The sequence below is a fragment of the Pogona vitticeps genome, chromosome 2, assembly GCF_051106095.1.
Source record: "Pogona vitticeps strain Pit_001003342236 chromosome 2, PviZW2.1, whole genome shotgun sequence".
In the NCBI taxonomy this organism is placed as follows: domain Eukaryota; kingdom Metazoa; phylum Chordata; class Lepidosauria; order Squamata; family Agamidae; genus Pogona; species Pogona vitticeps.
Genome location: NC_135784.1, coordinates 62,577,442 through 62,589,681, shown reverse-complemented (window position 1 = coordinate 62,589,681; position 12,240 = coordinate 62,577,442). Strand labels below are relative to the sequence as shown.

Sequence of the window (12,240 nt, the reverse complement as noted above, 5' to 3'; positions counted from 1 at the left end):
TCTCAAGACCCCAATAACAGGGCTGACAAGCCAATCTCGTCCTGACGGCTTCATCTCAAAAGTCCTCCTTACCAGAGGACCTTGGTTGTCCTGCTCCTTTCTCCACAGACTCATCACTCGCTGCTATTCAAGTGTTCATAAGGAATTAGAGCGGACAGTTGATCTTGATGACTACAGCATTACCTCAAGTGACTCAGTTCTGTATCATTAAGAGGAAGGCACAACAAAGCAACCATCCATAAACACTTGGACATTATTCTGCAGTTTCACATCCATCTTAGTTTTGCAGAGTTCTTATTAAGCAAAACACGCTGCCGTTTCAAAGTGCATGTTCAGTAACCTCACAGGCATGTTACGCTCAGGCATGTGAGAACGGATGCACACCAAATGTCCTATTCTCACTGCAGGGATTTAGGACTGCTAATAAAAAAGCGCAACCATGACTTTGTTCTGAATGCGACAACAGAATGCAGCACAAACGGCAGAATAGATTTTTCTCTGGCCAGCTCACGAATTGTGTATCGGCACTGCCCTCTACTGGCCTATGTCTTGTACTGCTCACAGACCTCCTTAGGCGACCATTTCCCTTTGGCATCAGAAAAAGAAACCAGGTGCAGCCGAAGTCTTGCTGATAGAGAAGCATACTGCTTTAAAAGAAACATTTTTGAGCAGGAAAGCTACCATGGACATTTATGGATAGTTGCACTGCAGGGCTATGAAATATAATCTACTTCTACCCTGAAGAAAAATGCAAGCAAGAGACTGGTCAACATTTACGAGCATAGGCAATAACACTTGGAGAAACGGTTTAATGAAGCAACATTCAGAAGGACAGTTCACTTCTGCAACATACTATGTACAGGCAGGGAAAACTCTGCAAGAACAGTTCTTTAGCCCTTGGTTGAGACACCAGGAAGGAATCTGGCCACCTTTAATGTGATGGCTTCTGCCCACAAGTCAATCTCGCCCTTTGCCAAGGAAATACAAAAAGGTACACTGAAATTGCACCATGCCAATTCTGTGCCTTGTGTTTTACCCCGAATCACAGTCATTCTTGCTACAATAAACATTCCACAACTGAAAGGAAGATGCCAAGCCTCACCTCTGTGTCATCACTGTAAATGTAATAAAGGACCCTGATGAAGATGTCCTCTGAAATGTCATGAAGGGTCACAACAGGGATACTGGGCTGTGTCTTCAGCTCCTCACTTTCAGAAAAATGATCCTCCAGGAGGGCTTTGAAATAGTCACTGCGCCCACAGAAGAAGGCCTGTAAGCAGAGAAGAAAACAAGCCTGAGACTAGGGCATAATTCTGGGATAAAAGCAAGCAAGTGGCCAAGCAAATCCAGCCATTTCAACAATTCAGAGAAGAACTCCCATCCAGCTTTTTTGACGGTTTGTCAGGATAAATATACAAATAAATATACAGAGTATATTTAAGAAGTTTCTGATAGATAGATAGATAGATAGATAGATAGATAGATAGATAGATAGATAGATAGATAGATAGATAGATAGATAGATAGATAGATAGATAGATAGATAGATAGATAGATATAGACAGACAGACAGACAGACAGACAGACAGACAGACAGACAGACATTGTATGCCACCTTCAGTGCTTCTTGCAGAGTGCAACGGCAGGGTTAAAGCACTGAAAATGAGTATCAGATTCCCATTTCTCCCCTTTACAACACAAATATTTACGGGAACAGGAAGGCAGCCTCGTAATTATAGTTAATGCACGTACATACCTTGTGGCACAAGAAATTGTAGTTTGCCACTCGGAAACACACATCAGGACAGCTGCTGAAGTTGTCGGTGCTATCAAAGGGCAATTCCCCAAAACCTACCTAAATAAACACAAACACAACAAACACAGAAATTCCTGTCATATATATTGAGATGTTAGACATGTACACTAAGATGAGCAATCTGCAGCTCTAGGATGGCAGGTAATCCTTCACCTCACATCAAAGGCCATCTGAAATGGATCTCTCTGGACTGCCTGCAAGAGTCATCTGGCCTCTGAGGACAGTGTGGTGGGGACAGAGAGAGGGAAAGAGGAAAGGAAGGTGGTACCTGAAAGACGGTGGCATATGCAGAGGAAAAGGTTTGGCTCTGTCCTACCCGTGGCTGATTTCAGCCCCATCCATCACAGAATATGGCCCTCAATGGAAGAATGTTTCCCAGATTGACATCTAAAAGCAACACTCCTGAAATGCTAATGGAAGGACAGGTATCTGAGCGCTGAAGGCTTCGCAATTTGTCAAAAATACAAGTAGTTAAAATCAATCAGGCTTCAAAACCCAGTATGGGATATCCTCACAAATACAGTGGGGTCTCGACTTACGAACAGCTCGACATATGAACGTTTCGACTTACGAACCGCTCTCATAGGAATATATGGACTCGACTTGCGAACTTAGATTCGAGTTATGAACTCTTTTTTCCTTTTTTTTAAAAGCTAAGTCATCTTAGGTTAAAAGGAAAAAAGAAAAAAATATACCCCTCTAGTGGCAGAAGGCGGAATAGCAGCTTCCCATTAGTTTCTATGGACGAAAAGAGCAGATATGGATTAAATGGTTTTCAATGCATTCCTATGGGAAATGAAGATTCGACTTACGAACTTTTCGACCTGAGAACTGCCTTCCAATACGGATTAAGTTCGTAAGTCGAGACCCCACTGTACACATTTCCATGCCTACAACCATCCACTAAAGAGGAAGAGAAAATGTTGGCTTAAGAGAGAGCCGGCAGCATCTACTAGTTTAGCTCTTAGTTTCTTCACAGAACCTGCATCCTAAATAATGGAGAATATCCTTAGTATTTCTCTTTCTAAAATACTGCCATCATTATATACTGACCAATATAAGAAATACTAATACAGTGGTGCCTCGCATTACAACGTTAATTCGTTCCAGCGAAATCGCTGTAGAACAAAAACGTCGTAATGCAAAAATAAAAAGCCCATTGAAACGCATTGAAACCCCTTCAATGCGTTCCAATGGGCTGGAAACTCACTGTCCAGCGAAGATCCTCCACAGAGCGGCCATTTTCAGTGCCTGTGCAGCGAGGAATCTGTCCCAGAAAACAGCAGGGAGCCATTTTATTTACCCGGTGGCCATTTTGAAACTGCCGATCAGCTGTCCGAAAATCGTTTGTTTTGTGAAGAATCAGTTCCTGAAGGAGGGAACCGATCATCACAAAGCGAAAAACCCCAATTCAGACCATCGTTTTGCGATCGCAAAAGGATCGCCGTAATGCGGGGCAATCGTAAAGCGGGGCATGACTGTAGCAAAGTTGTTAGTACGATGTGTACATTATAACAGCAAAATCTGCTCAGTAGATTAAAAAGTCCACCCTGACAAAATGTTACGAAGTGATAACATTTCTTCCTAAATGTTCATTATGCCCTGGAGGACCCCGAGTTTGTAGATTAGAGTTTACAAACAAGAGAAATCGTCACTGTATTAAAACTGAAGTGTCTGATTCCTTTGGATCAATCTCTAACCTCACCATTTCTAATTGTCCAGTGGGAAGAAACAGGGAGAACTGGCAAAGGTCTTTGCTGCAAACATGTTTCTTTAAATACACCTTTGTTTTCCATGATTGTTTGAAGAACTCATAAGTATACTACATATTTATTATTTATTGCAAGAGTTCTATGTATCTGTGCACGGTTATGTTCTTCATTATGGAAGTGACCATATTTCTGGCTGTAAGATGAAATAGCTCCAAAAGATTCCAGATGAAGAATTAGGATAAAGGTTCTATTGTTACCTATCTGCCTCAACTCTAGCAAGCAACACTGTGTTGTGCAAAATAAGATATACAGGAATATAGCGCAGTATACTGCTTTCACTAGCTTGAATACAATCAAAGACCAGCTGCATAAGTTACAATGCATTAATCCACCCTAGATAATTTATGTATATCTTCTCTTCCCACTTTATCTCCCATTTCTATCATTAAATCTCACTTGCATTTTCTGACAAGAGGTATATAATACTTAACGGAAAGGTGGGGAAAATACTAATACTATCCAAAGGGCATTGACACACTCAACTGATAAAAGAAACAGCATGCAACAACAGTCTTGCAATTGTTTATACCAGAAGAACCTAGTTTCTTTTCCAAATACCACTTCACTGGATAATAAAACATGTAAGTGTTATACTTTGAGGACTCAGGAGGCTTCAAGGTTCTGAATTTTAATTCTCCGCTGGAGAGTGAATGGATTCAAAATTGACAAGCTGCTACAGTGGTGCCCCGCATGACAACGATAATCCGTCCCACGGAAATCGCTGTATAGTGAAATCCTCATCATGCGAAATCCGTTTCCCCATTGGAATGCATTGAAACACGTTTTAATGTGTTCCAATGGGGAAAATACCTCGTCGTCCAGTGAAGATTGCCCACAGGGAAGCCATTTTGCGAGTGCCGATCAGCTGTAAAAATGGCTGTCCTGTGAAGCATGGGTTCGGAAAACACAGGGCAGCCATTTTGCGAAGCCGATGATCAGCTGTAAACATCATCATCTTGTGAACAAATGGTTCGCAAAGCATGTCCAGAGAAAATCCCGCATTGGAATGACTGTTTTGCAAATCGCTATAGCGATCGCAAAAAGTCATTGTTATACGGATTCATCATTTAGCGGGGTCATTGTCTTGTGAGGTACCACTGTATTTTTGTCATCCTTGCCTTTCTGCAGCAGATTCCACTCTGGAACAATGGTCAGCTATATTAAAAATGACTAAGGCTCAACAGAGACCTGTTCCACCACTGGAAACCAACGTTAAACCATGTTTAAATGTGGTAGAGGAATTTTGTTCCCAAGGTGAAAGAGTAGGGCAGCAGATGACCCCTTTAGCCTGTTTCATCAGAGTTAAATACAGTTTTCTGAAACAGAAAAACTAAAGCACTGCAATCTAAGCCAATAAGAATGAACATAAGCTTGCTGAACAGCTAGAGAAATAGCCATGTTTGCTTTGCCATTTATTACTCCCTGACAGACAAATGTTGGGAGGGGAAAAGATGAAGAGGAACACGGAAGAAGCAATGAATCTAAAGAAAAATAACTGTCTACTTGGACAAATGATATAGGAAGAGAAGATTCTCTCCATACTTGGCAAAGATAGCAAAGAAGTAATCTGACCCCCAGCTAAATAAAAAAAATCCAGTATAATGAAATTCTATTTCCTTAGGGTGAATTTGCTACAGTGAACTTATTTTCAGCACAAGAAAAAGCAATAACTTTTGTTGAATTGCTCAGATTTATAGCCTCCAAGAGTGCCTTAAAATGATGACCATGCTTTATTAATTTGTTTTTGTTATGGATCCAAAAAAGCAGGAAGGAAATTTAGGTGGAATAAAATATGTACACGATTTGATACAGAATTAATTACACACAGTATAAGGCAGAGGACACAGGCACGAATAGGAAAGTCCATGGGAAGTCACAGCTCTAGGTGCTGTCACGTATAATTTTTATATGACAAGCACGCTTTTGCCTCAGTTTTTAATCACACCTGAGAAGGAAATCAGGCCACTTTTCCCTTGTTCTACATCTGAACTACACCTACATATCCTTAGCTTTTCAACGAAGGAAAAGTGTAATGAAATCAGGAAATGGAAAAGCTCTCAGGCATGCATGATCTGTGTCACATTGTAACATGACAAGTGGCATGTTCAGCAGCAGTGAGAATCCCCTCATTACCCTAGGGAACGATGCATATTAATTAATGTGACATTCAAATGATTTAAATGCCTATTAAGTGCCCTCATCGTAAAGTCTTCACAGCCTCATATACTGGAAATTCTGCATTTTTCGTTGAAATGGAAAGAGTGCTTTTTATTGTTACAAGATAGGTCTTCTACAATAATGTTACCTGAGATTGACATATTGGTATTATCCCAAGCATGTGTATAACCACTTGCTTAGGGCTTTTGAAAGATGATTGTGAAAAAGGCAGAACAAATAGGAAAGTTTTGCCTGACTGTCACAGCAAGCTATCAGCCAAGCAAGCAAGACTATTTATTACGGAGGAGAAAGGCTGCAGCTTGCTGGATTTCCCATAAGCAAAGTAAGGTATGAGCAGTACATTGTGCATCTGATCTGTGAATGTCAGTGGACACTTGTGATAGTTCAAGATGCACATGAGTAAAAGAGCATCAAAAATCAAGACAAAGGGAAATAAGATCAAAGGAAAAGATAAAAGGGGCATCTTCAAACAGAGCACCATTGGCTTATTAAATCTGTTATAACACAACGTGGTAATGGCTACCAACTTAGCTAGGTTTAAGAGGGATTCGACACATTCTAGGAGGATGAGGGTATTACTAAAGATGCGTATTTTGGATAATTTGGATTCCAAATCTCATAATTCTCCTTTCTGAGAGTCTAACCTGCAGGACCCAAAACACTGAAGCTGTGCCGGAGAGAAGGCCCAGTTTTTAGACTTCATGCCTTGATGCTCTCAATTTCCTGTACGAAAAGGAAACTTCCCAGCAACTATTAGGGCAGCTTCTTTTTCAATCAGGAAATTAGGCTTATCAGACATGAAACCTGCCAGGGGGTTCTTCTTTACAGGTGACTATGATTTAGGTGTCTGTAAGGTCTGGGTCCTGCAGGTGGAAAAGAGAATTATGGGAACTGTAGTCTAAAAAATAAAAAAATACACACTACTGATAGCAGCAGCAAGTAGTCATGATGGCGCTATGTTTCCACCAGTAACAAAGGGAATGTGTCTACTAGTACAATGTGCCTTTACTGCGCAACACAAATAAGAGGATACCATTGCACTCAGAGTCTACTCGTGGGCTTCTTACAGGAATCTGGACCGGCTGCAGAAGACTGGACTTAATATGCCTTTGGCCAAATCTAAAAGGGCTCTTATGTTTGTAAGTAGCGTGGGGAGGGGGAACCATTTTCAGAGAGGCAGCCACGTTAGTCTGCTAAGCAACAACAGAAACAAAACAGAAACATAAGTCCTTGTGGAATCTGAGAGTCAAAACATTCATTTCAGGGCAAGCTTTCTTCCTGAAGATGTGGAATGCAACCCATGAAGGCTCATGCTGAAATAAATTTGTTAGCCTCAAAAGGTGCTACAGTACTTTTGTTTTCACATTGTTGTAAACAGAGAAAAGGCTTTCTCATGGGAACTCAAGTACCTTACTGTTAGAAAACAACTACCTCCTAAAACTTTAAAATGTGTATGGGTATTGGGACAATTTTCATAATACACGTAATAAGAATTAATGTTCTTCGGCATGACTTCACGAGAACTTGCTCCTGCTTCACTTTCCTGATTCTTCCTACACCCCCACTTGCACAGCAAGCTATAGCGATATAACAAGCTATGTGACACTGGTGCAAAGCAGTACGACAGTGGAACCAATTACCTCAAGAGGTGGCGAGTGCTCCAACACTGGAGGCGTTCAAGAGAAACTTAAGGCAGATATCCTTCAATTTGTATTCTTGCATCGAGCAAGGGTTTCGACTTGATGGCCTTATAGGCCCCTTCCATCTTCACTACTCTATGATTCTATGAAATCAGATAAAGAGACCTCTCTGCCAAACTAATTTCTTTGCTGGGCTCATCTTCCTCATAGATATTCTCAGTCATGAAGCTTCAGCCCAGAATAATGATATGGGAAACTCTCATCCTGATATATCGCAGGACAAACCCCTCTTTTCCACCATAATATGCACACAAGTGTTAGAAAGGTTGACCAGGTATAAGAAGTGAAGAGAGAAGACAAGAATATCCAAATAATAAGGCACTCTCAAAGGGACGTTGCCAATGACTGAACGTCAAATGTGAGGCTCAAGGAAGACAGCCAAAGGGAACCAAACAGAGGCCTCCTGAACAAGCTACTAGGAGAACTCAGCATGGGTGTGGATGGTAGAAAAGAAATTATTTCCTACCCTGAGTTCGGCTGGCAAGGCGCAGTCTGCTAGCAGAGCCAGGTCTTCCTGCAGTCGTGAATCACCTGCAGGATCAATCGTCAGCACCTTCACACAGGTCCCTGGCTTGGAAGAGACTGGAAGAGGCAAAACAAAAATGGAAAGACCCAGAGTACTGATTCCTGAATACTACATAGAAAGAAGTGAGAGCTATCCAGATTTTTTATTTTAAAATTCAAAATCTGTGTATGCCTCCTATGCAATGTTCCACTGACAATCACAGTACCAATTTCTTTAAACCCCCCCCCCGCTCTTGTGGAGGGGAGGAGGGGGCTCTCCCAGTTCTACTGGAGCCCACCATTCCACCAATAGAATGCCACCACTGGATACTGCCCCTTTAATATAACACAGTAGAATAGCCAAACCTCTCTCATGGGTGAATGTCAGAAAGATAAATGAAGCATATATTGTTTATTTTACAGGTGGAGTGAATGTGGAGCACGGTATTTTCTTTTTTCTCTGAGAAAGCCTACTTGCTGAAAAGCAATCAAGCATTTGTTTCCTCTCCCATTCCAACATTTGCACCAAAAAACCCCAAAATACCTCAAAACAGTTATTCCATCATTGTTTTCAAGGAAGCATCTTAAAGTCCTGTATTTTAAAAAGATCATTGCAAATGCTCTTTAAGTTTAGATGCATGATGACACTGCCAAGGAAAAATGCTGGGCGGGGGAAGGCAATAATGCAAGCTAGCTAGCTGGCTATGTATCCCAACAGCAACTAACATATACCATAAGGCATCTATATATAGACCAACAAAACAGATAATGCAGAGCTGACAAAGAAAGGAATGTGTTTTTTTTTCTCAGTGCCTGCCAAAGAGAGATACACCTGACGCTGACATTCTTTCATACCTTTGTATGGAACTTTATTCTATAAGTACCTGGCGCAAACAATCATGTCCGTCCACCAATGGAAAGGATGCAACGTCCCCTCTAATTTTCCACCAGTGCTGCAAGTGGGATTCCAGCTGCGACGGGAACCAAATGGGTGGCAGCATTGGCTGCGGGTATGCAACAGCCATGCACCCGCGCAGCTTAGGGGGAACAGTGAAAGGATGCCACAGCAGAACAGATTCCTACTCTCCCTGGGAGCCTACATGTTCCCCTAACATGGTCCAGAAGTCTCATTTAATCTACATTAATCTTGTTTGTTAAACATTGTGTTACATGGGTTGCTTACAATCATTTGTTCTTTGCATCTTGGTGTCTTCTCAGTTGTCTCTTCAAAATCTATACTTTTTAAAACATTTAAACCGTTCATGTGTATGTTTTAGTATACAATATTGACTACTGTACTTTTATAAAAATTTTCTTTACATAATTGTTTAGCCATTTCTATCTCCACATTTTCTATCATGTCTATATCAACATTGTAACTAGTATATATTCATTAAGTACTATTTGTTTTGCCCCATCTTCATATCTAACTTCAATTTACCTTAAAAGCCACCATGTTATACCTTTACCCTGATTAATGATCCCTTATTTCAGTTTAATTCCCCTTTTTAATACGTAAGATATGCCCCTTTACAGTTCCAGAAGTTAAGTATATACATGCTTTCAACAATGAGGCCACCTTAATATTTCCCCCTTTTTCATCTTTTCTAAGTGATTCCATGTCTTATTTGTATTTTCCCAATTCTTGTTTCTATCTCCCTAAATATTCTGTTGTCCCTTGTGTAACTTGAAAGCATTTTGTACACTTGATCAATCTCCAATAGATCTTTATGCATCTGATCTATCTCCAATATGTCTTCCAGGCTATTTTTAATTAATGCTGCTGATCCCCCCCACAGCTAAGATTCTCCTCAGCTCTCCTGAGTTTCTCCCCGATTTCCTCCAGTCCTTCTTTTCTTTGGCATACATAGTCCTCCACCTTCACATTTCCATGTTCAGTGTTTTCTGTATCTTCTTGAATACAGTCCTTCTTTAGTTGTTCCGTGAACGATTGCATGTCTTGGTTCTGGGATCTCACTATTTCTAAGATTGCTTGCAGGGTAGATTTTGTTTCCTCCCCAAATCTCTCTTGTTGTGACATTATGCCCTCAGACTTCAAGTGAAAAATGTCTAGTAGCTTAGAGCTGTCAGTCCAGTTCCATCAATAGTTGCCTCAGTAAGTTGATCATCTTTGGGATTAACTGAATCCAGTCTCTGACGTAGTTTGGCAGTCCAGTTCACTCAATGTTTGTATTAGACTTTCCAAAGTTAATTGTCTATGCTTTAGTCAGTTCTCAAAGGAAGAAAAAAAACGGAAAGACAAAACAAAGTTTCAAATCAGGTTTCTAGGCTTTTTCAAGGTCATGTTTCTGGGCTACTTGCCAACACTGTAGACAGACATTACTCTGAGCATTGTTTGTAAAAATAATTTTAAGAGGAAGATCTCTTAAGTTTAGAACCAAAGTAATACAAAACTTCTTTCCTTGCAGTATAATTAAGTGTTTTATTAATGTCCAATTTATTTTCTTTGCTTCTCTTTGCGTCTCCTTCCCCTTCTCCAGATCCACCACTGCTTAATTTAGAGTTGGAGCTAAGAGACCCTCTTTTTTCCTGTTAAAGGGATTTTTCCATCGAGGGATAGTTATAGAGCAGTATAATTAAGATTTTGTATCTCACCCAATGTTAACGACGATGTTTAATTTGGCTGGTTTATTGCTGCTTCTTTTGCTGGCTGTCGACGACTTGCAAGCAGGCTTATTCAGCTGCTTGTTTCCACCCACTGGTTGACTGGGGAGTTTCCTGGATCAAACATGGGTAACCGCCGCCCCCCCGGTGATCAACAGGCTTCTCCCCATTTCACCACCTCTTTGGGGTGGTTTTAACCCCCTGGGGGGATGCCAAACAGGTCGGAATTCAGCCCAGGAGATGGAGCTCCGTCCTCCTGCTGCTGTCTTGTCACAGCATCAAGCCAGAAGTCCCTCTCTGGAGATATTTTGAGGTGCAACTTCAGTTTCTGTGCAACTTCAGTTTTCATTTAGTAAGAATCCGTAAGTGGCATCTGATTCCATCTCAAAATACTGGAATGAACAGAGTGTAAAAGTAACTTTAACGACTGGCCTCTCCCACCCACCATACCCATCTCTTGACTTAACTATGGCACATGGCTAGTAAATACAAAAAGATAAAAATCATCCTCTGTCAGACTGTGTCCACTGTTTCAATGACATCCAACACTGTCAACACAGCCATACTTTTTCAAACCTAACTAGTTAAGACACCATTCATACAACTGGCAAGTGGATCAATGGCTTCTCAAGCATAAACTGTAGATAGGAAGCCAAAACCAGATCCTTTTACCCTCTTGTTACATCTCCAATTCAGATGGGGATCCATTTAGAGCAAAATGCTGGAAGGACAGGTTCTCTTGTCTCAGCAAAAGCAAGATGTATAAATCCTTTGATCTGGATTGGGACAATGCGGAGTGAGTGGATTAAAAAAAACTTCATTCTCCCCACAACATGCATTTGCTCTAGATAAAGTGCCCTCCAATACCAATCTAACTTCTTGAACCCATTTATTCAAATGTTAATTGAATTAATGGTATTCTATCTACTTTGCCATGAACTTGGTAGCCAACAATAGGTACTTTTTCTGCAGATAGCCATTTTTAAGTAAGACCAAGTAAATCAAGACAAGAGATTTTGGATGGGAAGAAATCAGATGAGGTGATACCAGCAAACTGAAGTTAGTCAGCATGAATATTTGGACAAGTCACTTTATTATTGATCTCTCACTGCACCCTTATCTAAAAATGCTGGAATGCGACTCCATGCAGGTCTCCTCCCCCTCTACACACCTGCAGTGATTGTTATCAGCTCCTTTGGTTCCTATTTATGCTTCTCTACATAAACAGACAACAAGAAATAGTTACTCACAATACTCACATCTCTTAAAGGAGACCTGTCTCACAATGTGGCAACATTACTATTTTCACAGTTCAAGATCAATCAAGCCTGATGGAACAATTTTTCAAGTAGATGTAATCATCAATTTACATCTGAACACATCTATAGCTCTTATCCTCTGACATCTACATATTTATTTACAAACCACTTCCATGATCGTGAAGGCTAAGTCCACAGAATGATGTGCTCAATCAAAGAAAGAAAATAATTTTTTTCAATTTACTGGAAGAAAAACACTATAGACCCAGAGAACTGCAAGACAAATCTGGATGTATTTAGGATTATGTCTAGCAGAACTGTCTTTATTAATTTGCTGTACAAAGGAATGCCTGCATAACCGGTATAGTAAAGCAAGCTGTTGAGCA

General features: G+C 40.6%; 1 protein-coding gene across 5 annotated transcripts in view; it reads right to left on the bottom strand.

Moving 5' to 3' along the window:
* Positions 1-12,240, bottom strand: part of ABTB1 (ankyrin repeat and BTB domain containing 1) — a 49,658-nt gene that overhangs the window by 16,022 nt on the left and 21,396 nt on the right. For all 5 annotated transcript variants that reach the window (XM_020798061.3, XM_072989543.2, XM_078385253.1 and 2 more), the window contains 3 exons: positions 7,933-8,048; positions 1,757-1,855; positions 1,103-1,270 (listed from right to left, as the gene is read on the bottom strand). In XM_020798061.3, coding sequence (XP_020653720.3) covers positions 1,103-1,270; positions 1,757-1,855; positions 7,933-8,048 — 383 coding nt within the window. The remainder of the gene's footprint in view (positions 1-1,102; positions 1,271-1,756; positions 1,856-7,932; positions 8,049-12,240) is intronic.